The sequence below is a fragment of the Portunus trituberculatus genome, chromosome 43, assembly GCF_017591435.1.
Source record: "Portunus trituberculatus isolate SZX2019 chromosome 43, ASM1759143v1, whole genome shotgun sequence".
Taxonomy (NCBI): Eukaryota; Metazoa; Arthropoda; class Malacostraca; order Decapoda; family Portunidae; genus Portunus; species Portunus trituberculatus.
Window position 1 is genome coordinate 11829411 of NC_059297.1, and position 27500 is coordinate 11856910.

The 27500-nt window shown below is 37.7% G+C and overlaps 2 protein-coding genes across 12 annotated transcripts in view; both read left to right on the top strand.

Annotated features, from left to right (window-relative positions):
• The first annotated feature begins 2927 nt into the window (after positions 1-2927).
• LOC123518081 (26S proteasome non-ATPase regulatory subunit 9-like) lies at positions 2928-17701 on the top strand. Its single transcript, XM_045278682.1, has 6 exons — positions 2928-3199; positions 5866-5965; positions 6777-6958; positions 7595-7708; positions 12179-12287; positions 16314-17701. The coding sequence occupies exons 1-6, from the start codon at positions 3107-3109 to the stop codon at positions 16316-16318; spliced, it is 603 nt and encodes a 200-aa protein (XP_045134617.1). The 5' UTR covers positions 2928-3106; the 3' UTR covers positions 16319-17701.
• Positions 17702-20033: 2332 nt separating this feature from the next.
• Positions 20034-27500, top strand: part of LOC123518079 (serine/arginine repetitive matrix protein 2-like) — a 121181-nt gene continuing 113714 nt past the window's right edge. For 3 of the 11 annotated variants that reach the window (XM_045278667.1, XM_045278671.1, XM_045278679.1), the window contains exon 1: positions 20037-20812. The gene's annotated coding sequence lies outside the window, so the exon portion shown is untranslated. Of the gene's footprint in view, positions 20813-27500 lie in introns of all 11 variants that reach the window. The other 8 variants (XM_045278672.1, XM_045278669.1, XM_045278674.1 and 5 more) reach the window with 7 other exon arrangements.

Sequence of the window (27500 nt, forward strand, 5' to 3'; positions counted from 1 at the left end):
CTCTTAATGTGTGGCCCCTGTTCACCTAGCAGTAAATAGGTACGGGATGTAACTCGAGGGGTTGTGGCCTCGCTTTCCCGGTGTGTGGAGTGTGTTGTAGTCTCAGTCCTATCCGAAGATCGGTCTATGAGCTCTGAGCTCGCTCCGTAATGGGGAAGACTGACTGGCTGACCAGCAGACGACCGAGGTGAGGTGAATTACACACACACACACACACACACACACACACACACACACACATAAACGCTGTAATTAGTTTGACGAATTCAAACGCTATACCTCAGTCTTCGGTCATACACGGAATACTATGGCCACATTTGATATTTGGTAACGACAACAGCGATTTTTTTTTTTTCTTTATAATAAAGTAGCATAAATAAATACGTACTGTTATAGTCTAATTGCAAATGAAAGAATCTCTTCACTGACCATATAAAGTTAACGATTTCCGGTGGGCTCAGCCAAGGAGGTTGAATGACAGAAGGTGGTATTACGTCACAAAAGTGAAGCCAGCGCGCTTCTGTCTGCTGTTGCCCCTACCACCTTACACTTAAAACATTGCCGACCGCCCATTGTAAATACATGAGGAACGCCAGAGTTACGCTCCTTATTTTCTATCTTATGTCCATGTTTCGAGGCTACCTATATGTGACCTTAAAAAACTCGTAATAGTTGTGGCACACTGTGCCACAAACATTCAGACGGTAAATCATACATGCAAATTAGATACTACAGTGTTTTAAATCTTTAGTGGACTTGGATGAGAGGTGGGAAGCTGTCTTTGTGGCAAACGTATCACTGGACCAGGTCATGTACACATGTAAATATACATATGCATGTAGATGTAAACATGCACATATACATGTGCACATAAATGAAGGAAAAATGAATTATGTATCAAGTGAAAATTGATCTGAAGGTTGATTTTTCTTGGTATAGCAATTATACTTAATGAACACGTCAAATACTCTCTCTCTCTCTCTCTCTCTCTCTCTCTCTCTCTCTCTCTCTCTAACTTCTATTTAGAATGATGTGTGATTTCGTGTTACTGTGCATTGGAAAAGCATCAGTCATTGAAATTTTACTTCATTGTTTGTACCTTGTCATTCAATAAACGAGAAAAGCAATGTTTTGACATAATTTCTCCCGAAAACATCCTGCTGTATTTCTTTTAATAGTGTAGCTATTTCGTATTAAAACCATTAATAACAGGTCTACATGACATATTTAGGAAACTATAATGTGGTTTACATAAGATAAGCCACCAATTTTTTCTTAGTTTTTTTTTCTAGAAATTAAAAAGAAAGTGGCAATTTCCCATTGCTAAACGCGGGAGTGGGTAATATTTTGGGTGTAACTCAGCCACTCTAACATAACATAACATAACATAAGGTTATCCTGTATCAGTCGCACAGCGACCTCGTCATCAGTACTTAAAGATACACTTACAAGTACACAATACATTATATACTAATTCTAAATATTTGGCCCATTAACAGGGCTAAGTCCTGCAGCTAATTCCTCTATAATCTGTGATCTCCATACATGGGGATCATGTCTTGTTTAATTATAGTAAATTTCTTATAAAAACTATCATGCAGCGCAATACATAATTATAAATCTAATAAATTTAAGTGCTTATCTAATCTGTTTTTAAACATTGTCAAACTAGTGCTATTTACAACCCTCTCTGGCAATGCATTCCAGAAGTCTACCACCCTATGACTAAAGAAATATTTTCTTATATCTAACCTGCAGCCTTGCTTTCTAATCTTCCTGCCATGATTTCTAGTCCTACTTCCCTCCTCTAAGGTAAAGAAAGATCTCACATCTATGTAGTTTGTATCTGAGAACATTTTAAATAACTCTATCATATCCCTCTTATACATCTCCTCTCAAATGAAAACATGTTTAATTCCTTTAATCTATCTCTATACTCCAGGCGCTTTAATGCTGGTATCATCCTAGTTGCTCTTCTCTGAACTGCTTCTAACATGTTGATATCCTGCCTATAATGGGGTGACCAGGCCTGTATGCAATACTCTAAATGGGGCCTAACATAGGAATTATATAAGCTACGCACCACTTCCTTACTTTTATAACTAACATTTCTATTTATAAAACCCAGGATCCTATTTGCCCTATTTCTTGCTTCTAAACATTGCTTTGAAAATTTCATAGTCCTGTCTATCACTACTCCTAAATCCTTTCCTTCCTCTACTGCCTCTAGCCAACATCCCTCCATCTCATAGCTAAAGTTTGTGTTGTCTTTACCTAAATGCATAACCTGACACTTTTTAGAATTAAACTCCATCTGCCACCTGTCTGCCCATGCTATCAGCCTGTCCAGGTCTCGTTGTATTATGTAATTGTCCTTTTCACCCTGTACTGCACATGCTATCTTAGTATCATCTGCAAACTTTGATACTTTGCTACTAATTCCTATATCTAAACCGTTAATGTACACCAAGAAAAGAAGAGGTCCTAGCACTGATCCTTGGGGTACCCCACTAACCACTTCCTTCCTTCCACTCAAACATTGTCCAATTTAATACTACTCTCTGTTTCCTATCAGAAAGCCATTTACTAATCCAATCAACTAACCTACCCCCTATCCCATGTAGTCTCAATTTGTATCTCAGGGATATACTCAGGGAATATCCTCAGTTTGCCCCCAGACTGTAGGATGTTTATGCAATAAGGTGTGCAATATTTGTATTTATTTATTGAATACTTGTATTCTTGTTGTGTATACTGTCTAGTGTTAGATTTTTGATACTTTAACCTTAAGTCTTTGCAGGGGATGGGTGGCAAGGCCCATCCTCCTCCTTTGTTGTAATTATTTATTAATTCAACAATAAATGTATCAATCAATCAATCTTGTTCAAATGCTACCTACCAGCGAGCTCGCGCCTCGCTGTTAGCTTGTTTTTGTTTGTTTACATCCTCTTCGTCGCGGGTTGTTACGCTGCATTGCGACTTGTCATCATAAGTTACTCATCATCACCACTAACCATTCTGTGCCTAGTCATACCTAAGGATCTGAGTGAACAACGTGTGTCAGGCGGTGCTGTTCAACTGATTCATCTGCTGGGATCACGCCAAGATGATTTACACGAGAGAGAGTGTGATGGGCCTCGTGCAAGAAAAGGAAAAGGTGGAGCAGACCCTTAAGGAGCTATGGGACGTGCTCAAATCGGTGAGACAACTTAATATGCAATGACTGATAGTGTAACAAGTCTGTATACCCTGAGTGAGGCGCCACCTATGTATTAGACTGATAGTGTGGTTTGTATGAGTGACACAACTGCAAATTGATACAATATGGTTTGTGAGTCAGATAATACCACAAACCGATACAACGTACAATATTACCCAATATTACTTCGGGGGTATTTTATGATGAGTTCGCCCCCTTTATTCTCCCACAGTCTCTTTTTTAAACATTGAGTTATTTTATCATGCCATATATGCTACATTTTTAAAGATGTGTTAATACAAGAGAAATGACAGCCTATTTAAGGTCAAGACCTTATGAGCAGTATTTTGTATGAATTTGTTACAGAATTATGTGCAGATTTTACATACATAATCATGCACATACATAGATATATACAGATTTATACATGTTTATAATACAGACCTCAACCAGTTTCTTCCAAAAAAGGCTAATAGTAAAAGTTGATAATACATTATGTACTTGTATGATTTTTATGATTACCTATATATGTGTTCAAAGAATATATAATAATAATAATGAGGATAAGAAGGATGATAGTAACAGTGAGCTAAAGAGGCTGTATGGAATATTGAGTAATGTGTTTTTTAAATTGATTTTTAAAGAACCTTAAAGAGGATCGTAATTTAATATGATGTGAGACTGAGTTCCACACCTTAGGGCCAGAGTAAGACAGAGCATGTTGGAAAAGTGTTGTATGTGTAGTGGGATGCGAAGGTTTGTACGGGTACAGATATGATACTTGTGTTGTGTTTGTAAGGTTGCATTCTAATGTTTGTACATGTACATACCGATTTATGGTTTGTTAATATCAAATAATATCATAATATTTATTTCCATGAGTAGGGGTTGTGTTTGAGAAAAGAAATCACTATTTGTTATAATCCTAATGATTTTTGCTTCTGGAGTCTAATGAGGTAGGTACACAATATAGATGTACAGTAATAAAAGTAAGGTAGAAATGAGCATTATATAAGCCTTTTAGTACATATGATGGCATGGCATCTCTACCTAAAAACAGAAGGGATACAACTCTAGATAGTTTAAGAAGTAGCTAAATTAGATATATAGGGTTTAAATGTCATACTATTGTCAAACAATATCCCTAACAGAATGTGCTGGTTTCTTTCAGTTATTATTGTCTCGGAGTAACAGAGGTGGAAGTTCATAACTTGCCTATTTGTAAATAACATATTGCATGTTTTTTAAGGTTAACTGTTAATTGGTTAGTAATGCTCTTGCAAGGTGAAACAAGCTTGAGGTCTGTGGAGAATTTGAGAGTTTTGAGAGATGAAAAATAAGTGAAATTTAGGAATTAAAAAACGTAAGTTAATTTTGGATGATAATATATAGAGGCAACATGACACTTCTTGTCTCGTTAAGTTAGGTTTCACTAAGTTGCATTAGGGTGCTACTATCAAGATTAAGGAGGTAACCAATTGCACAACAAGAACAGCAAGATAGTGCACTTCTTAATATTTACTGATCTTTTACCTTGTATTTTTCTTACTTGGACAAGTTTCTGGAAGTTGATATATATTGCATGATATTGTTCAACTTTAATTTCATCTGATATGTATCTAAGTTAGAAGCTAAGTTGATCTGTATATTCCCCAAAATTTTCCTTAATATTTTGAACTTACCTAACCTAGCCAATGGCTGCTTCCCAACTAGACCTATTGCTAGGACATTAACCTAAGCTAACGTATCGAGGGATAAAAAAAATGTTATGCCTTATCAGTGTGATGTGGAGATTCTCAGGAGAATGGAGGTGGGTAGGGTTTGGTGGCTTCCTTAATGAATATGTGTAACCTTTTCTTTACATCTATATTATCCCATCTTAAACATTGCTGTTGCTAAATATCCTATATATATAGTTTTTTTTTTTTCTGCCAAAAAATGGACATTTTACTTTGCTTTACATTGCCCCACTGGCTAAACATATTCACAATTGAAATCCTGAGTCTCTATTAGAGTATGTGACATGTCTCAGAATCAAATGAAAAGTATAAAAGAACTGACTATGGAGAGCCATAATTTGTGGTCTCAAATAGCAGTGCATGACTGGATAGATCAGCTCTTTAGACACAATATAATCTTAATGTAACACTTCCCACAAATTGCAGCCTTAAACAAAAGAAAATCATTTAAAATCTATTCTTGAATGATGCAAAGCTTGCTTGAATTAGAAAATGTCAAATTTCAACATACACTCAAATACTGTATTAAAGCCAAGTTCTCCGAGCCTTCTGCACGACATATGGATTATTATCCTATTTCAGTTTTCCTTTATCTCAACAGGGCTTTTTGTACCATTCTGATCAAATAGAACTTCTCATTCTGAGCAGTTTGAATCCCATATACACCCACTACAAATTAGCTATAATGCTGACAGCAACTTTTAAAGATTTTATTTTGTTATTTTTTTTATTTATTTATTATTATTATTATTTTTTTTAAGGATCATAGAGGAGGGAGAATCATTCACTTTTGTGACAGCATCCAGATGTACTTACTTCATTTCTATTTCTTAGTCTTGCTAATTAAACTAAATTAGGTTAGATTAGTTTGGTTTGATTAGGTTAGCTTCCGTGACTAATGAGTGACATACATAATTTCACTTTCAGAACAATGTTGGGTTGAGTGAGTCTCTTATTGACTCAGAGGGCTACCCAAGGTCAGACATTGATGTCTATCAAGTCCGTCATGCACGCCATCAGATTAAGTGTGAGTATGTTGGTGATTGCTTCCACTTCCTTATGTCAATTTATTGTTAGCTGCCACCGCTGCCACCGATCCAGCCACAGCCACTGCCGCCACTGCCTCCTCCTCCATTGTATATAGCCTGTATGCTAAACATAAAGACACTTTGACTTTAACTCTAGATAATATAGACAGCCACCACCTTGCCTTATCTTTGTTTGACCACAGTTAAAACATGGAATGTGAGCCTTATGCCTCATTCTCCCTGATTACAGCTATACCAGGTATACTTTTTTTTCTTTTTTTAACCAGATATAAAAAAAATCCATTTATTTTTACTGAGGAATTTTCCAAGTCAGACACACCTGCTTCTCAGGTGTGTTTCTCAATATGTAACTCAAGAATATAAAATGCAGTAATTTAAGCAAACAATATTCTGTATAACTTCAGTACAGCAAAGATAACAATAGTGTGAATTTGTAACATACAGATCTACTCTGAACTCCCTACCTGCTTCTGTATTTCCATCTTCCTATGACTTTACTACTTTCAAGAGGGAGGTTTCAAGACATTTGTCCCTTTATTTCAGTTGACCTTTTGACCTGCAAGGGGACTGGCAATTAAGTTTTTTTTTTTTTTTTTTTTTTTTTTTTTCTCTCTCTCTCTCTCCCTCTTACATAAAAAAAAAGGTAAAAAAAATCACAGCCTCTCCCTTCCAAATTCCACACAGTTGCTTTGTCCTCCAAACAAGTGCTCATGCAACTGCATAACAATAACTGTGCACTTACAATTGTTAGCTGTGCCCTATTAGTAAACGTAATACACCACTCTACAGGCCTCCAGAATGACCACACAGCCCTCCTACGGCGCATTGAGGAAGGCCTTGCTGTGATGCTGAGTCCCTCTGCCTCTCCCAACCTTGATCCAAATGGCACCAATGCTCCCCCACCTCCACAGAATTTTGAACCTTTTGCCAAGGTGGACCATGTCATGCCTGGATCTCCTGCTAACATGGCTGTGAGTTTGTTTGTTTGTTTGTTGTTTGTTGTTTGTTTCATGGAAGCAATGTGAATTTTCCCAAGTTAAAAGTTCTAATTGTTTTGTTCTTAAGCCCCAGTTAGAAATGTTGAATCACCATTTGAGTAAAAGTCAATAAAAACTTCCTCAAAAAGAAATCTTTAAATAAAAAAAAAAAAAATAGCTATTGGTGATTTATGAACTCCTATTTTTGGACAGGTTTACTGTTTGTGACTCGTTTAAAAATTACAAATCGCCCATACTTACTCTCTTTACATTCATTATATAGCTTTTTTTTTTTTTTTTTTTTTTTTTTTTGTCACTTGTTGAGGAGCAGTTAACTGCCTAGTTATTTTGATAAGTGTATTTACTCAGAATTAGGTGCTTGGAAGGAAGGCTTCAGCATGGAGCTGATTAGGTGCTTGGAAGGAAGGCTTCAGCATGGAGCTGATAAGATCACAGTAATAATTGCATTAGCTTTGTAATTAAAGCCTCCTCTGTCAGATGACCGGCAGAGACCAGTAACTAACTAAAGCATAGAGGACATGGTAATACAAGTCACATGAATTGTAAATACGTAACAGACTCACAGTCACAGCACTTAAGAAGTGACCCATTCTCCATGCTTCCTCACAGGGCCTCCAGGAGGGTGACCTGCTTAGCAAGTTTGGCTCCGTCACTGCTGAGAACTTCTGCAATCTAACCAATGTGGCAGCAGTGGTGCAGCACTCAGTCAATTCTGCCATTCAGGTGAGTTTTTTAATCACCTATTCAGCCATACAGGTGATATGCCAACTCATAAACTCAACCAACCAGGTGAAGGTCATCATTCAGTGTTTTTATACATAATTAACTTAGTTCTACATGTAAGTCCTTTGCTCATTATTTTATGTAATGATTGATTAATTTTTTTATCTATTTTTTTAATATATTTTCACACGAGAGAGTTATGACTAAAGATAACAAAATTGGAATAAAAAGAGCTCCACTGAAGGTACATACTAGTCACAAAGTTACATTGTACAAAAGTTATAAAAATGTATGTTTGCTTGTTTCTATCTTCTTCTCCTATAGCAGTTTTTCTGTACTTTCCAATAAAATTTACATTGATTGTATTGTTTAACTATATGTATACAGTAGGGATTGAGTGATTATTGGCCGTACCGATTATCGGCGCCGATATTAACAATTTTGAGGCATATCAGCATCGGCCCCCTATTTTTTTTTTTTTTTTTTTTTTCATTTTTTCTTTCTTTCTTTCTTTCTTTCTTTCTTTCTTTATTTATTTATTTTATTTATTTATTTTTTTTTTGACCAATAAAGGATCAATTTAAAACTGGGTTATTTTGGGCTCTGATACAGCTGCGCCTCTCTGTCTGCTGTCACTACTCTGTCTCCAGCATTGTCCCACCCACAGCACCATCTGATTGGTTACAAGCAGAGCCACAGTAACAGCCAATCAGCAGTGAAAGCTGTGCATGCACAGTACTTACACACACGGTGGAGATACATACATGGTGGAGAGCAAGGAACATACAAGGAGGAAGTTGTGGTGTGAGTTAAAGTTTGGAGGACAGCGGCAATGCTGCCATCTGTTGGTAGCGAGGAATTTCATAGAAATGTTTTCAGGAATGACTTACAAAGCTTTCTCCCATGCTCTCCCCCCACCCACCGCCTATTCTTTTCCTCTATTCTCTTGTGTTAATAAACTAATAAGGCCAAAAAAAAAAAAAAAAGTGTATATATATATATATATATATATATATATATATATATATATATATATATATATATATATATATATATATATATATATATATATATATATATATATATATATATATATATATATATATATATATATATATATATATATATATATATATATATATATATACAGGCAACCCCCACTTCACATACGGGTTACGTTCCTAAAAAACGTTCGTTGCATGAATTTTCATTAAGCGAACCAATTATAACAAGTTTGACCTCTGACTTGAACTTCCATTGAGTGTAAACAAAGCGAGAGTGCATCATAGTACAGTAAAAGGTTTAATGAAAGTAAAAATTATGATGATAAACATTTAAGCAGTTTAATTTAAAACTAAGTCATTATAATTTATGCTAATGTATGTATGTAAGTAACTTTATAATGTTGATGATCTTAAATTTATGAAGGGAGGGAGAGTGGAGCGGGAAAAACGCTAGCCGGAAACCTGTGGAATGTAAACAAAGGGCGCATCATTGTATCACATACAAAACTTATGTACCACATTTACACAAGGCTTTCCATTTTATCCATTGCAGAGTTATGAGTTCAGGTGGCTCTTTTAGCTTGCAAGGAAGATACAGTCTCACCAGCCTTCTTAATAGAGTTTCCACAAGGCTTTCCATTTTATCCATTGCAGAGTCATGAGTTCGGGTGGCTCTTTTAGCTTGCAAGGAAGATATGGTCTCACCAGCCTTCTTAATAGAGTCTGCTGACTTGAACATAGTACAGACAGTAAATGGAGTCAAGCCATGATGGCAACCAATGCTATTAGTTTTCTTGCCTCTCGTGTCTGTATAATATCCAGCTTCACTTTGAGAGTAAGAGACTTCCTGGTCTTCTTAGCAATGCTAGGCGACATTGCAGGGCTGGTTACAGGGCGTTTTAGTGGCATGTTGAGCAAGGGAAAACAAGCTGCTGCTGACACTTATTGTTTTGAACTAAAAGCGGGAAGGGTAAGGGAGTGAATGGTGCGCGTTTTGTCCACGAGAGGCACTGGTGTATTCAAAAGCCTGTCGGCTTGCGTGATACGGCAGGGCTTTCAAACTTGGAATAAATTGCCTGGATAAAGTGATTTTGGTGTTCGTTATATGAGCAGATGGTAGTAAAAGGAAACGTTTATTGTAGCGAAATTTCGTTATGTGAACGTTCGTTAATCAGGGTTTGCCTGTGTGTGTGTGTGTGTGTGTGTGTGTGTGTATATATATATATATATATATATATATATATATATATATATATATATATATATATATATATATATATATATATATATATATACACACACACACACACACACACACACACACACACACACACACACACACACACACACAGGCAACCCCCGCTTAATGAAGGGGTTACGTTCTTAAAAAAAAAACCCTCGTTAAGCGAAACTTCGTTAAGCGAACCGATTACAATAAGTTTAACCCCTGACTTAAACTTCCATTGAGAGTAAACAAAGGGAGAGTGCATCATAGTACAGTGAAAGGTTTAATGAAAGTAAAAATTATGAAGTTAAACATTTAGGCAGTTTAATTTAAGTCATTACAATGTACACTAATGTATGTATGTACGTAACTTTATGGTGTTGATGACCTTAAATTTATGAAGGGAGGGAGAGTGAAACGGGGAAGACACTAACCGGCAACCTGTGGAATGTAAACAAAGGGCGCATCATTGTATCACATACAAAACTTGTGTACCACATTTCCACAAGGCTTTCCATTTTATCCATTGTAGAGTCACAAGTTCAGGTGGTTCTTTTTAGCTTGCAAGGAAGATACAGTCTCACCAGCCTTCTTAATAGAGTCTGCTGACTTGAAAATAGTAGAGACAGTAGATGGAGTCAAAATGGTGGCGAGCAATGCTATTAGTTTTCTCGCCTCTTGTGTCTGTGAATAATATCCAGCTTCACTTCGAGAGTAAGAGACTTCTTGGTCTTCGTAGCAACGTTAGGTGACATTGCAGGGCGTTTTGGTGGTAAGTTGAGCGAGAGAAGACGAGCTGCTGGTGACGCTGTTATTGTTTTAAATAGGGGGAGTGAGTGGTGCGTGTGTTGTCCACGAGAGGCGCTGGTGTATTCAAAAGCCTGTTGGCTTGCGTTTGCCTTTCAGACTTGGAAAAAATTACCTTGATGAAACTTCGTTAAAGTGAGTTTGGTGTTCGTCAAACGAGCAGATGGTAGTAAAATGATACCTTCGTTGTAGCGAAATTTCATTGTGTGAGCATCGTTAAGCAGGGGTTGCCTGTGTGTATATATATATATATATATATATATATATATATATATATATATATATATATATATATATATATATATATATATATATATATATATATATATATATATATATATATATATATATATATATATATATACAGCAATACTAATAATCGGTATTCGCCATGAAAAAACCATATCGGTCGATCTCTAGGGTATAGTATAACCAGGTGCTTATAGAATAGCAACACCATTCAGGACAATAAATTAGATGGATAAATAAACAAATCCATTCAAAGCCTACAACAGTCTAAAACATCAGTGACAGCAAATAGCAATTGTATCTCACTAATTACTGTATACAGCTTGCTACCTTTAATCAAATGGACTGGTAAACTGTTTTCTATCATTGTGCTGTGTTGGCTTGAAAGTTTTAAAAGCCAGTAAGCAACTCTGAACATCACCATGCAACAAGGAAAATGTTTTAAGCTAGTTTCTCTCTCTCTCTCTCTCTCTCTCTCTCTCTCTCTCTCTCTCTCTCTCTCTCTCTCTCTCTCTCTCTCTCTCTCTCTCTCTCTCTCTCTCTCTCTTTCACCTCGGTCGCCTGCTGGTCACCCTGTCAGTCTTCCCTATTACGGAGCGAGCTCAGAGCTCATAGACTGATCTTCGGGTAGGACTGAGAATATATATATATATATATATATATATATATATATATATATATATATATATATATATATATATATATACAGTCTTGTGGTTGTACGTTATGCGGATTTTTGGTCTAACTTTATATAGTACGTTAAACCGGAAATTCGTTAAATGAATGTTCATTAAGTGGAGTATTAATATATATATATATATATATATATATATATATATATATATATATATATATATATATATATATATATATATATATTGTATTTTCAATTTAGAATGCTTAAACTAATCAAATCCGGAAGTATGTACTGTAACTTACTGGACACCTAGTTCAGTACTTAAAAGCATGTTCCATGATTTAATTATATATGTAGTACAGCTTTGAGAAGATATTGTATATTATCAAAATAAATTGCAAAAAATTTTATATGATACTGATTCAAGAAACCTCATGAACCAGAATTGTAAAAAAAAAAAGTAAGCAGAAACATTAAATGTAATGGATAACATATGGCAGTCTCAGCCCGTATGCAAACCATTTTGACGTATGTGTGATGCGTTGCAGGTGAGAGTGCAGCGTGGAGGAGACAGTATAACCCTCAGCCTTACACCTCGCCAGTGGTCAGGACGGGGCCTCCTTGGGTGCAACCTACTCCCCTATGAACGCCTCGACCGTGAGTAATTCAAGCATGTTACTGGAATTTGTGGTAGTAGGGGTGCAAGTGTTGCTTTGAAATCATAGTTAATTTTTTGTTCTTTTATTTTTTTTCATTTATATATATATATATATATATATATATATATATATATATATATATATATATATATATATATATATATATATATATATATATATTTCTTCTTCTTATTATTATTATTTATTTTTTATTTATTTTTTATTATTAATATTTTTTTCATTAAAAGAGGCACTGGCCAAGGCCAAAATATAAAAGAAAAAAGACTACTGTGTTGTAGTAGCAGTCCTCAAACAGTAAGAATAGGCAGTAAAAAAAACTGGTGGATAAGTCTTTTGAAACATCCCTCTTGAAAGAGTTCAGTCATAGAAAGGAGGAAATACAGAAGTAGACATGATGTTCAAGAATTTAACAACAAAAAGGAATAAATCATTATGAAAACTACTTAATTCTTCCATCATAGAAGTGGACAGAATAGGAGTAAGAGAAAGTATGTAGAAAGTCTTGTGCAATGAGGCTACAGAAGAGGAATGCAGTTAGGAAGTTTAGAAGAGTAGTTAGCATGAAAAGTTATAGAAGATAGCAAGAGATGCAACATTGCAGCAATGAGAAAGAGAGTAGTGGTTGAAGACGGTCAATTGGAGGAAAGGAGATAAGGCCCATTCCCACATATGAGTAATATATCAATGCATTGTCAGTTCAATGTCAGTGAAATCCATGATGCTTCAGTCTGTTCACACACATCCAAACTAACAGAGATCAGTCATTTTCAAGATGGTAAAGCTTTCAGATACTGAATTGACACTGATTACAATATTTTTTGATAAAAAGGAAGAGGCTTAGCATAAGCTCATGAAAAGGAAATAGATATATGAAATGTGGAAGAAAAGAGTATGTGAAGGAGAGTTTGGTACTTTGTAAAAGAAGGTGATGGAACAAAATTGGTCCAAATAGATTGTTTGAGACTACTGTTCATATGCTTTGGCTGTGACAAATCATGCAGAACAGGATGATTCCAAACAAATTCAGCAAACTCACAACTTCATCCAATATCTGTGAAGCATAAGGATATTGTTAGCAATGATATTTTTTCTACGAATGAAGACAGAACTGATATGTTGGGTAAAAACACAGTACTACGGTGGACAAATATGAGTGCATCAGCCAAATTCCATGTAACAATATTTTTTTCACTGACACTGAAGCACTGAGTGGACACGGCACTGATGTGTATGGATGGTCCTTTAATGCGATGAGAAGTTTGTCTAAGAGAGTAGGATGAGTGAAAATCCTTCACTACTCCCATCCCTCCTATTATGTTAATTGTACTTAACACATGGATGGCTAAGGTCTCTGAACATTTAGCAGCAAGAGGGATGAGAAAAACTGGTGAGATGGCTTAGAATGCCTAATTTTATACAAGATAAGCTAGAAATTAAATGACAAGTTTCCAGTTTAGTTCATTAGTAAACAACAGACCAAGGCTGTTCATTATAGAAGAGGACAATTGAGTGTCCTTGAAGAAGAGGAATAGTTATCTGGGTGGTTGTGTCAAGTTGATAGATGGAGGAATTGAGTTTTTGAGGCATTGAACAATACTAAGTTTGCTCTGCCCCAATCAGAAATTTTCGTGAGAATGGAACTGAGGTGTTCTTTGGCTTCCCTACGTGATTTGTTTACTTCCTGAACAATTGAACGTCTGAAAATGTGGAAAAAGTGCAGGGTGGTATCCAGTGGTGCCTGCAGAAAAATTTCATAGGGGTGGCCATGGGGGACCCACTTAAAATCTTGGGATCGCATACCAGAATTAAAAAGTCATAATTTCAGGAATTTTATTTTACTAGTACTATTATTACAACTTTATTCTCCTGTTGCGGATCCTCAGTGGTGCAGTTGCATTTTCAGAACAACATTATTTGCTGGTTGCTGTGTTTTTTGGCAAACTCATCCACAAACTCATCAAGAATTATGGCCTTAGCCCTTCTTGATTCCACACTGAGCACCCCCAAATTGCTTAAACGCTCATCAGTCATGGTACTTCTCAAGGCTGTTTTGATTAACTTAAGCACAGAAAAGCTGCATTCACAGGATGAGGTGCTCACAGGTAATGTAAGTGCAATTTTGCACAGTTTAAACATTTCATGGAATACCTCCGTATATGGCTCCAGAAAGGCAGTGAGCTCCATTAAACTCTTTGGTGTTTCCTCACTTACCAGCAAAGCAAAGGAGAAGAACGTACTGAAGGCGACGCACAGATGGTGTTTGCTTAACTGATGTGATGCTACATTACCACGTGTATTGTACACGTCAGGCTGTCAGCTGAGCCAGCACCACTTCTCTCTCTCTCTCTCTCTCTCTCTCTCTCTCTCTCTCTCTCTCTCTCTCTCTCTCTCTCTCTCTCTCTCTCTCTCTCACATTTTATACGACTTTTATACAGTCGGTGTAGATTTTTCAAGATTTTGGGGATTTAGACTTTTTCTTTCAAGCTTTCAAAGGTTAGGGTTAATTTTTCAAGATCTTGAAAAATTTTTCAAGCGCTGGCAACACTGTAAAATAAAACTGGCTATCGATATTTGTGACTGGCCAGTGGGGTGGCCAGCAGATTTGAAGGGATGGCCGCGGCCATCCCAGGTCACCCCCTGGTGGTGCCACTGGTGGTATCATCAACTTTGAAGTGGATAAGACAAGAATTTTGGTTTAGAAGATGATCGATGAATAATGGGAAGAGTGGGTAAAAGTACAGAACCCTGAGGAACACCACTGTTAATAGATTTAGGAGAAGAACAGTGACTGTCTACCATAGCAACAGTAGAATAGTCAGAAAGGAAACTTGAGGCACAGTTATGAAAGAACCTATCAGGTCTGTAAGCCTTCTGAGAGTTTAGGCTAGTGAGGATATGGAAAACATCACCATAAAGGATTGTAATGGGTACTATGAAGTAGTCAGAGGATGGAGGAGAAGGAGGAACAAGCCTTGAATAATTCAGGGTAGAATTTTTTGCAGAGGTTTGATCAAAGGATTCAACTTTAGATACAGATGAAATGCTAGTGGTGACATCAGTTTCAAATAAAAGAGGGAAAGATGAAGAAGCAAAGTTATGGGAGATGTTTCTGGCTAGGTGCCAGAAGTCTTGAGGGGAATTATATCTTGAAACTTCCATTAATGGAATTTTTTATTAGTTGGAGAACAGACTTGGCAGTGTTAATTTTAAAATCTTCAAATAGTAGTAACAGTGACTTCCTTATGAATAGCAGGAGAGAATATTGCTCTGCTTACAAGGACATCAGTCACTCTCTGGGTTGTTAAAAGGTAGCTCTTATGAAAATTGGATGCCACTTGAAGTTTTGTATCTTGCTTATAAATACATGTATGTGTGAACTGGCTATATTAGAGATAGTACAGTACATCTTTACAAGAGGATGACACTTGTAAAATAGAGTAGAATGAATAGAAATGGGTGAGAATTTTAAAAGGTTATAAAAATGTATAGATGAGAATTGTAGGTGGAGATAAATAGACATGATAAATACAAAGATTGCCACCTGGTAATAATGTTACATGATGGCTGTATGGAGTTTCCCTTATTTTCTTATGTTATTATGACTGCAGTGTGCATGGATGTGAGTGTGGATATTTAAGTGGAAACTTTGATCACTGCATTGCCTTGATGAATTTTATCATTATATAAAACCTTAATTGATCAAAGTAATAAAAGAAAATTCAGCTGATTTCAGAAGTTCCAGAGGATAAAATGAAGATCTGGACAAAGTGCATGTCAAGGACAGACAAAAGATAGATGTTCCTTCTCACTTCATTCCATCTAATTTGCTCCTGGAGTAGGAAGAAATTATAGGTTTTTGATAAGAGAAAAAAAAAAATCTTTGTTTATCCACAATATGTATATGAAAAGATAATCTCCAACTTACTTCACAAAGCTTCTGAAACAATTACAGCTTTTAGTATTGTTAACATATGATCACTAAATTTTGTTACCTTCATTTCAGGATAATGCTGGGGATCTGCAGGAGGTACTAGCTCAAGGCTTTCCAGCAATTAATGAGTGATTTGGGAATGTTGAAATATGACATGATTATGTTGTTATGAATGGATTTTTCATGAATGAATGAATTAGTTATTAATTAAGGTTGGTAAGCAGTTTGATTATTAGAAAGTATAGATTTTACATAAAAGAAAACATTTAAGATATCACAGTTTTAAGAATTAATGAGGTAGTCCATTGACAGCAATAAGTTGAAGATTAGAGTATCAGTGAGTCTCATTTGGCACTTTTGTGACGAACAAAAAATACTTGTAGCTTGTCATCATGCACCTTCAATTTATCTTGTGAAAGTAATATCCATGATGGAAACTTTACTCCCTGGCTGTCGTTGTCTTTACTTGTAGTAAATGTTGTCATTTGTGTGTTGCAGACACACACAAAATGTCCAACTTTCAAATTTGCAGAGAAAAGGCTGTGAAACTTCATGAGAAGAATAGTTCAAAACTTTAACCAAAGAAGTAAAACATGGAAACTATTATTGTAGCCACCACCAGAATAATTACTCTAAAACTGTTACAATACAGCAAAACATAACTGTATCATTTGTCCTGTTAGAATTATTTCCTCTTAATTTGATTGATTTATTAATGCTTTGTGGGTGGATGCTTTTGTAAACACATGATTAAGATTGGTGGCCTTAGTGGGAGGCCAATCACTTAATGAATGATGGATACCATTATTCAAGTGAAATGTGTTGTTTTGTTCTCACTAATGATTAATTGTTAGCTGGAAGAAAAAGCTAGAAAGAGTTGCATGATATCAGCCGGTATTAATTATTATCTCTAGTTTGTTTTAGAACATATATACAAAATGAATAGGTTATTAATATACACTTAGTTTTCCTTTATTCATATGAAGGAAATTGGTGTCTAGTGGTTTGAAAGAATATCTGCATTTTTCTTGGATTTTCAAAATTTGTGGATGTCTCTTTGATCTTGCAGAATGACAATGCTTTTGTCTTCATTAGATAACTTTTGGAACATTAAAATGCTGGAAAATAATATGAATATCATTGCTAAGATATGTGTGAATATTTATTTGTGAATGTGAATACATTTCATTGAGGCATATCTTACTCAATAAGGATATAGATTGATGGATCATTGTGACTTCTGAATATATGTAAATCATAGAGAAGCTCAATATACATCAGGTAGAGAAGAGTTTGGAATCAATAAGTTATGTGAATGTTTTTGTTATATAATGAAAATTGTTAAGACTCAGTGGTGCAGGGAGGATGCCAGCACTGTAAAGCTGAAGGTCAGTTGATAGAGCCTGAGCCAAGAGTCATTTGGTGGGAGAATAAAGTGTTCTGTAAATCTTATGACACAATATGATCTTCATTATCCTGCCATATAATATATTGACAAAAGTCAGTCAATTGACTTTGTCTTCTTTGGTGCCATATGATGTAAATATGTTCAATTGGTTCATTCTTGTCTTGTTTAGTACTATATGATCCCATTATGGTGCCAAAAGTCAATCTGTCCATCACCCACTCATTTTTGTCTTGCCTCATGCCATATACTGTTGTGCCACGAGTCAACTAACATTATTTTATCTTTGTTGTATTTTTTTTTTTTTTTTTTTTTTTTTTTTTATGGAGAGGGGGACACCGCCCAAGGTCATCAAAACAATTTAAGGGCCAATGAACTGCTGCTTCCCATATATTTATTTATACATGAAAGTTTTTTTAAACTAAAGGTAAAATTAAGTTAATTTCTTCATACTAAAATGGACAGGATTTTGTAAGTTTTAGACCTACTTAGAAGTAGAAGATGCAAAAGTCATTGAGGTGTCGTCAATGTGCTTGGATGTTATCAGCTGATGAGTTTGATTAATGATAGTGAGAGAAGTCTTTTTCTTTCAGCATAGCACTTCTCTCTCTCTCTCTCTCTCTCTCTCTCTCAAAGACATCATTCCTTTTACAAAGGCTCATGAATTTGTCGTAGAGTAATTTGATGTTAATTTGATTCTTTTCTTCCATAATATAATTAAGATAGTAATTTGTAACCAGTACTGCATTCATTTTACCTATTTTCTAGCCAGTATGATTTTCAGCCTTTCTTATGCATGATTATCATTATTTCAACTGCTCTCAATGTCTTCATAGTATTACGCTCGTGATGAACACTTCTTAAGACATACTTTTTTCACCTTAATTCCTCATATATTAATTCATACTGTGTCTTATAAGTGTGTTATATAAATCTAATCTCTCATATACCTATAACTACACAAACATCATGAATATAAAATCATACAATTGTGGTGGTGAATGTGAAGTTATGATGATGGTAGAGAGCGTACGTATGGTGAAAAACGTTACAGTGAGTGTGGTAATAGTATAGGTGAAGTATACTAGTGCGTATGTGGTGAGGGTGGTGTAATATAGATATAGGAATGAGCGTTTGATGATGATGCATTAGAGAGGCGGTGTATCATGGCACATTGATGGTGGTGGTGCAGCACAGAAGGGGAGCATGCTGTTGAGTGTACACAAGAGGATTATCTAGGTGAGCTGTTAAGTGTCTCGTAGGTAAACCTCTTACTCTTACACTCTTACATAATGACGTCACATTGAAAAGAATCTCTCTCTCTCTCTCTCTCTCTCTCTCTCTCTCTCTCAGTGTCACACATTCGATTCTTGCCCTTGAAGCTTAAAACCCCTATGATTAAAATTCTCTCTCTCTCTCAATGCCACATTCAACTGGTGACATTTGTGAATAGAAAACTCTCTCTCTCTCTCTCTCTCAAACTTGCACAATTACCATTTATATTCTTCTTATTCCATATAAAGGTCAATCCTATATTTTTATTACTAAAAAAATATATTTGTTTCCTATAACATGTTCAACACTTGAGAGAGAGAGAGAGAGAGAGAGAGAGAGAGAGTTCCTTTTACAGTACAGCACATGCGTGAATACTGGATTCACTTCCCGTACCTAAGATCAGTAGAGATGGCGCTAACAAAGACTGGCTCCAACACACTGGATAAGGAGAATGTCCCATTACAAAGACAATCAGGAGCGGAAGAAACTGATAAATTGACTGAAGCACTATATCCTTAATAAATATATAACAAAGCTAATCGGGACATGAGGTACAGTAGGTGTACATGTATGACTCTCTCTCTCTCTCTCTGGTTCCGAAGAGCGGGCACAGGCAGACAGGCAAGCAAATACGTCAACGTAAGAGCGACAGCAGTTGCGGATGGCGCCACGAGCTCCCGTCAATAAGTGGGAGCCGTATTTACTAAGCTGCTACCGAGCCTTGGAAGTGTCGGCCGAACCCCACGTCATATGTTTGCAGAACAGCCCTTGGTCTTCTACAGACAGCTCCTGAGGTGTGTCTGTTAAGCTGGAGGGGATCTTTGACGTATCACGTAGTGTTCACAAACCATGGTATAACATGGTACTCGCTGGGCACAGAGCAACCTATGAATTTGTTACGTTCCTCAAAATTCCTGCGTTGGTCTCTATTTGCGTCGAGCTGTGGTGCCAAATACCGCGGCTGGCTTGGGAATTCCTCCTCCTCCCCCTATACTGTAAGGTCGCGGCGTCTCTCACTGACTAAGGTTTCGAGATAGCTTTTCTGACTCTCCAGTGTTAGTACAGTTTACATTTTGTTGGAGGCGAGCAGTGTTTTCATGAGAGAGAGAGAGAGAGAGAGAGAGAGTTGCCGCGCGTCGCCAGAACGTGAGGACAGCAGCGGGCCGGTGGTGGAGTGGCGGTAGAGTGTGGGTGTTGTAGAAGTGTCATAAGGGTAAGTGTTGGAGTGTGGCCCTGCAGAGTGTTGCGTCTGGCGTGGCGGTGAGGAGGTGAGGATTCCTGACGCCGGCCACTACCACCATCAGCAGGCTCCGGGGGCCGCAGGAGTGTGGCAGAGCTACCCACTGCTGGGGCCTGCTGGCCAACCTGCTATTTTTACCTTCTTGGCCTGATAATTTTGGCGAGGTTGGCAGGCAGCGGGGCCGCACACGCCACCAGTCCTGGGCTGTGGTGAGCGCCGAATGGACGGGCTGGCTGTGGCGGCGTGGGCGTGCTGGTGTTGGCTATTTACTGTGCATCCCTGTGAGGCGTGACTTGCGGCGGGTGGGAAGCGGCGGCCTGCCCCGGGAGGAGGTGCCCTGAGGCAGTCTGACCTGGCGAGGAGCGAGGTGGTGTACCAAGGCCAAATCTGAGACTGCTATCGGACCTGAGCTACTGTATACCCCGGACTACTGCATCCTTTAGTTCCCGCCGATGTATGCACCCGGAGTATAATGCCGCGGCGCCCACACCTCCGCCCGGCACCGAGTGGCGTGTACGGGCGTGCGGGCGTGTACATGCTGGCGAGCCATGGTGCGGCCTCGGCACGCCCGTGAGGAAGGGCCGCGCCCGCCCACACCCACGACCTACTGACTGACCTTACTATTCGTGCGCCCACCAACATCCTCACACCGTAAGTCCCGTCTTGTGTGTGTGTGTGTGTGTGTGGGCGGGAGAGGGCGTGGGCGTGGCGTTGGGATACTGGTTTTCTACACACACACACACACACACACACACACACACACACACACACACACACACATCATAATACATATTCTCTCTCTCTCTCTCTCTCTCTCTCTCTCTCTCTCTCTCTCTCTCTCTCTCTCTCTCTCTCAAGGTTGGTTCTTCGTGTAACGAAGCTAAACGTGGACAGGAACAGTGTGTGTGTGTGTGTGTGTGTGTGTGTGTGTGTGTGTGTGTGTGTATATATATATATATATATATATATATATATATATATATATATATATATATATATATATATATATATAGTATGAATAGCAGCAGTATATAATAGTACTGGTAGTAGTAGTAGTAGTAGTAGTAGTAGTAGTAGTAGTAGTAGTAGTAGTAGTAGCTGTTGTTGTTGTGGTGACAGACGAATGAGTCATTCCTTCGTCAAACAATCAGACAGTCAAATTACTCCAATCTTACCCAATGACACACACACACACACACACACACACACACACACGTAAATGTCGAGTGTCTAGATGTTTTACGATGACTTGTGGCGTTGATGGTGCTATATAGCAGTAGTGGTGGTGGTGGTGGTGGAGGAGGCGGAGGCGGAGGCGGAGGCGGCGGCGGCAGTGAAAGTGATGAAGGCGGAGGCCATTGTGATGAAGGGAAGTAAAGGTGATGGTAGTGGAGGAATTCGTATTGGATTAGTAGTAATAAGAATAACGGTAAGGGTCCTTATAATAGAAGAGGTGGTGGCGGCGGAGAGAGTGGTGATAAAGATTAAGGGGCCGCCGTGGTACAGTGGAACCATGCGTGCTTTGGGGCCCGAGAGGTCACCAAACACACGGGTTCGAATCTTGTCCACGGTCCGAGTGTAGGTTGGGCTTCCTCACTCGGGGCAACGGTTTCCTAGCGGGTGGGCTTTGAGATAGGCGGTGCCACAAAAAGTATCTCCTTTAACCCATAAATTCCCGTGAAAAAGCACACATGATATATATAAAAAAAAGATGATGGTGATTATCACATATTAATCATTAAAGGAAAAACACTTTTGTATACTTTACCGTTTTCTCTCATCCTCAGTTGCTTTACTTTCATTGTTCTGTATTCCACTTACCACCACCATCGATAATAATAATAATAATAATAATAATAATAATAATAATAATAATATCAAGCCCCTCAAAAGAAACTGACGTAGGATGGAATGAGAGAGAGAGAGAGAGAGAGAGAGAGAGAGAGAGAGAGAGAGAGAGAGAGAGAGAGAGAGACTGTGGGGGGGGGGGAGATGAGGCTAGGAAAGGCGTGTAAGAGTTGTGGGCGTGGGCGTGTAGTGGGAGGTGAGAGGGTGTGGAGAAGAGAGTGGTGAAGGAGGGAGACATCCTGTGTGTGTGTGTGTGTGTGTGTGTGTGTGTGTGTGTGTGTGTGTGTGTGTGTGTGTGTGTAAGGCGTAGAAAGCAGACACAGGGAGGAGGAGGAAGAGAGGGAATATTACCCAGAAGAGGCCTATGTGAAGGTGGACTGTCCCTGAAATACAGAAGGTAGGCCTAGTAGATGAGCCTACGTGATACTTGGCTCTCTCCTCACTCGAGCAGTGGACAAAATAGTAGTAATTGTTGTTGTTGTTGTTGTTGTTGTTGTTTTGTTATTTTGTCTTATCTCACAGTGGTTATGGTAAAGGATGTACAAAAAATCTGCTTCTGACAAAGGAAAAGAAAATGTATAAGTAGACGCGGAATGTTCCTATGTATTGATTTAAGATATAGGAAGAGTAAGAGGAGGAAGAAAAGGAAGGAGGAGGAGGATGAAAACAGCAATGATGACAAAACGCGTTCTGTTGAAAACAAAACTAAAAAAACAAAAAAACAATAACAACAGGACAGAATACTAATTTCTTAGACAAGTCCCATGTGTGAGGGGAAAATATATATTACGTAAAATTTATATGAAAACTAGATGAGTGAAAAAACAGTAATACCGTAATAACAATGATATTAAAACATGAAATCTTAGAATTAATCACCATTATGAGCCTCAGATTCCACAGGACAGCACACCATCTCAGAAAATCTCTCATTCATCTCATTCAAGTGGTACAAAAGTGTCACGTTATTCAACAATGCACATGAATAAAAAGGCAGCAGTAGCGTGACGTGTGTATACTTCCACGGTCTCAGCTGCACCATGTAATCCAGACCCATATTGTAAAACGCCCTGCTCTCTTGCCACGACAGTTTCGAAAGGCCAAGGTATGATTAGTCAGGTTCTCAAAATTACTTCTCCATTAAGTGATGTGAAGACTTTTGTTAATTTGTCAAGAGAATCATCAAAGTATCCCTTAATAACTCGTGTAAATTAAAGTAGAACCTTTACAATGTATCGTGGAGGTGCGGCACAAGAGTGTTTCAGAGTAAGTTCCTAACTCAACACATCAACAGCAACACAAGCATTAAACACAACATCGCATCACACTATGACGTTGCTGTAACAGAGAGTGAGAGAGAGAGAGAGAGAGAGAGAGAGAGAGAGAGAGAGAGAGAGAGAGAGAGAGAGAATATGGTTACGACGGGTTATAAGCTTCATATATCTCTCCCATGCAAGGATTCAGTGTAATCTCACGCCCACTTCGCCAATAATCCTAAAACACAGACCAAGTCATTCCAGAGTGATGCCAAACTTGCCCATCACTGACCTTCATTTTTACGACCACATAAAGGAAGGTGGTGGTGGTAGTGGTGAAGGTGGCTAAAGGCGTAGAGAGAGAGAGAGAGTGAGTTGTGATTTATAGTCCTGCGTGCTCTCTCTCTCTCTCTCTCTCTCTCTCTCTCTCTCTCTCTTAAATGTAAATTCGAATTAAGATTAAAACAAATGTTAAAAATAAGAAAAAAATAATGGTGAGTTGGGAAAGTGTGTGTGTGTGTGTGTGTGTGTGTGTGTGTGTGTGTGTGTATAGGCTTTGTTTAGACTTTGTTGGCTTAGCAAAAGGCCTACGCACATATACTAGTGAACAGAGGTTGTGAGTTCTACTAGATTTATGAGACTTCTCATGAGTAGATTGCTGTACTGTTATAACCACGAAAGGTTTAGCTTGTAGTAACACTGATGTTTTATTCTCAAACCCACTATTCATTTATTTTATTTATTATTTTTTTATAGTGTTTTATCGCGATTTATTTGTTTGAACGGCTCTAGTTGAAGGCATTATAGTTTCCAGGTGTGTTTTTGCGATTCATGTTGTACTCCCATTCTGTAAGCTATTTTGAATAACTTATAACGTTTCTGTGTGGATTTTTGGTTGGGGGTTGCGATTTTCTTGGTGTCTGCAAGAATGGTTATCGAGTGTTTTCATGTTCATACTGTTTTTTTTTTTTTCTCCTCTCTCCGGAGGCGGGGTATATGGTTCACGTTCCTATTGGAATTTACGAAGGTATTTTCAAGGTATATTTATGTTTTTGAGGGTGTTTTCAAGCATAAATTGGAATTTTTGAGGACGTTATCAAGCCCATATAAGAGTTTTTGAGGTTGTTTTCAAGGTCTACGTGTTTTCGATGGTGTTTTCAAGGTTTTCGTATGTTTTCGAGGGTGTTTTCAAGGTTTTCGTATCTTTTCGAGGGTGTTTTCAAGGTTTTCGTAGGTTTTCGAGGGTGTTTTCAAGGTTTCGTAGGTTTTGAGGTGTTTTCAAGGTTTTCGTATGTTTTCGAGGGTGTTTTCAAGGTTTTCGTAGGTTTTCGAGGGTGTTTTCAAGGTTTCCGTAGGTTTTCGAGGGTGTTTTCAAGGTTTTCGTATGTTTTCGAGGGTGTTTTAAAGGTTTTCGTATGTTTTCGAGGGTGTTTTCAAGGTTTTCGTATGTTTTCGAGGGTGTTTTCAAGGTTTCCGTAGATTTTCGAGGTGTTTTCAAGGTTTTCGTATGTTTTCGAGGCGTTTTCAAGGTTCGTATGTTTTCAAGGGTGTTTTCAAGGTTTCGTATGTTTTCGAGGTGTTTTCAAGGTTTTCGTATGTTTTCGAGGGTGTTTTCAAGGTTTTCGTATGTTTTCGAGGGTGTTTTCAAGGTTTTCGTATGTTTTCGAGGTGTTTTCAAGGTTTTCGTATGTTTTCGAGGGTGTTTTCAAGGTTTTCGTATGTTTTTTAGGGTGTTTTCAAAGTTTGCGTATATTTTCGAGGGTGTTTTCAAGGTTTTCGTATGTTTTCAAGGGTGTTTTCAAGGTTTTCGTATGTTTTCGAGGGTGTTTTCAAGGTTTTCGTATGTTTTCGAGGATGTTTTCAAGGTTTCCGTAGGTTTTCGAGGGTGTTTTCAAGGTTTTCGTATGTTTTCGAGGGCGTTTTCAAGGTTCGTAGGTTTTCAAGGTGTTTTCAAGGTTTTCGTATGTTTTCGAGGTGTTTTCAAGGTTTTCGTATGTTTTCGAGGTGTTTTCAAGGTTTTCGTATGTTTTCGAGGGTGTTTTCAAGGTTTTCGTATGTTTTCGAGGGTGTTTTCAAGGTTTTCGTATGTTTTCGAGGGTGTTTTCAAGGTTTTCGTATGTTTTCGAGGGCGTTTTCAAGGTTCGTATGTTTTCAAGGGTGTTTTCAAGGTTTTCGTATGTTTTCGAGGGTGTTTTCAAGGTTTTCGTATGTTTTCGAGGGTGTTTTCAAGGTTTTCGTATGTTTTCAAGGGTGTTTTCAAGGTTTTCGTATGTTTTTTTAGGGTGTTTTCAAAGTTTGCGTATATTTTCGAGGATGTTTTCAAAGTTATTGCATTTTTTTTAGGGTGTTTTCAAGTTTTGCGTTTTCTTTTTTAAAGGTGCTTTCAAGGTTTATGTATGTTTTCCATGATGTTTTCAAGGTTTGCGTAAGTTTTCGAGGGTGCTTTCAAGGTTTGCATATGTTTTTGAGGGTGTTTTAAGGTTTGCATATGTTTTTGAGGGTGCTTTCAAGGTTTACGTATGTTTTCCAGGATGTTTTTCAAGTTTATCTAAGTTTTCAATGGTGTTTTCAAGGTTAATGTATATTTTTGAGGGTGTTTTCCAGGTTTACATGTTTACGAGGGCATTTTCAAGGTTAATGTATGTTTTCAGTTGTTTTCACTCACATTAGAGTTTTTGAGGGTATTTTCAAGATTTATGTATGTTTTTGAGGATGTTTTCTTGCTCATATTGGAATCTTTGAGGGTAGTTTCTTGGATTCTATTTAGTTTTTCTAGGATGTTTTTTTAAGATTCTTTAATTTCGAAAAAGTTCTTTTTTTTTCTTTTTGGCGGAAGTCGGAGTGTTTTCACGGTTTTCTTAGTGTATAATATGAGTTTCTAAGTGTTTTCTCATTCATATGGAATTCTTTTTGGGGGAGGGAAGAAGGTTGGGGCAGTGAAATTCACATTCCTATTGGAGTTTTCGAGGATAGTTTCAAGATTCGTGCATGTTATCGAAGGTGTTTTCACATGAATGGTGGGAGTTTTTGAGGATGGTTTCACCTTCCTCAAAAGCTGTACACCATCCTTGATTCTTACTGTAGGTACTGTACTATCTTTTGGTATTATAGTTGAATTGTATTGTGTTTTCTTGTGTTCTTTGATGTAACTGCTGTTGCTATTGATGGTGGTGGTGTAGGTGGTGGTGGTGTTTTTTGCTTGTCCTTATTTTTAAAACTCTTCTCTTTTTCATATGGGTCTCTCTCTCTCTCTCTCTCTCTCTCTCTCTCTCTCTCTCTCTCTCTCTCTCTCTCTCTCTCTCTCTCTCATTAATAGCCCCTCCTCCTCCATCATTACTATAATTCTCTTCATATCTCTTTTTCCTCCTCTTTGTTAACTCCATTTCCCTCCTCTGCTGCCTCGCCTCCTATTCCTCCATATTTAATTGATGGTTTTACAAAAATCATTCACATATTAAGTCATTTCAATCATCCGTATCCTGGTGAGTGAGCAACTGCACCACAGAACCTCGTTAGATCATTTCATCTTACCACAAGTTGGAATATAGAAAGTCTAGAAGATTCAAGGGTTTAATCTTAACTCCTCTGATTTTAATGTCCCCAAGGAGATTGTCAGAGGATTAAAGAGCTTAAGATTAAAAGAGAAATACTGAGAAAGCATTGCATGATTTTACTCACTGTTTGATCATATATTTTTTTTTTCCAACTCACCACGATTCTGCCCACTTTACTCACATAAGAGTGAACCAGTACTGCCATTGCTTTCATTCCCATTCTGTCAACATTCACTGTTATTAAATCTACCTCACTTATGAAAGCCTTAACCATTACTGCCATTTTCTCACTCTCTTCTTGATTCTGTTCACCTCACCGATACAAGAGTTAACAAGTACTGGCACGTTTTCACTCTCACCGCGATTCTGTCAACCTCACTGATGCAAGAGTTAACCAGTGTTGTCACTTTTTTACTCATCGCTCTTCTGTCCACCTCAGTGTTGTAAGAGTTAACCAGCACTGTCATTGCTTTCATCCCTATTCTGTCCACTCACAAATGGAAGAGTTAACCATTACTATCACATTTTCACTCACCACTATTCTCTCCATCTCACTGATACAAGAGTTAACCATTACCGTCACTCTTTCATTCATCGCTATTCTGTCCACTTCACTAATGCCGAAATTAACAGGTACTGTCACTCTCACTCACCCTTAATCTGTCCACCTCACTGATGCAA

Bases quoted from the DNA above. Each gene is read 5' to 3' on its own strand.
- LOC123518081 (XM_045278682.1), top strand. From the start codon at position 3,107: ATGATTTACACGAGAGAGAGTGTGATGGGCCTCGTGCAAGAAAAGGAA. The intron at 3,200-5,865 runs GTGAGACAACTT...TTTCACTTTCAG, and splicing joins TATGGGACGTGCTCAAATCG to AACAATGTTGGGTTGAGTGA. The intron at 5,966-6,776 runs GTGAGTATGTTG...ACCACTCTACAG, and splicing joins TGCACGCCATCAGATTAAGT to GCCTCCAGAATGACCACACA.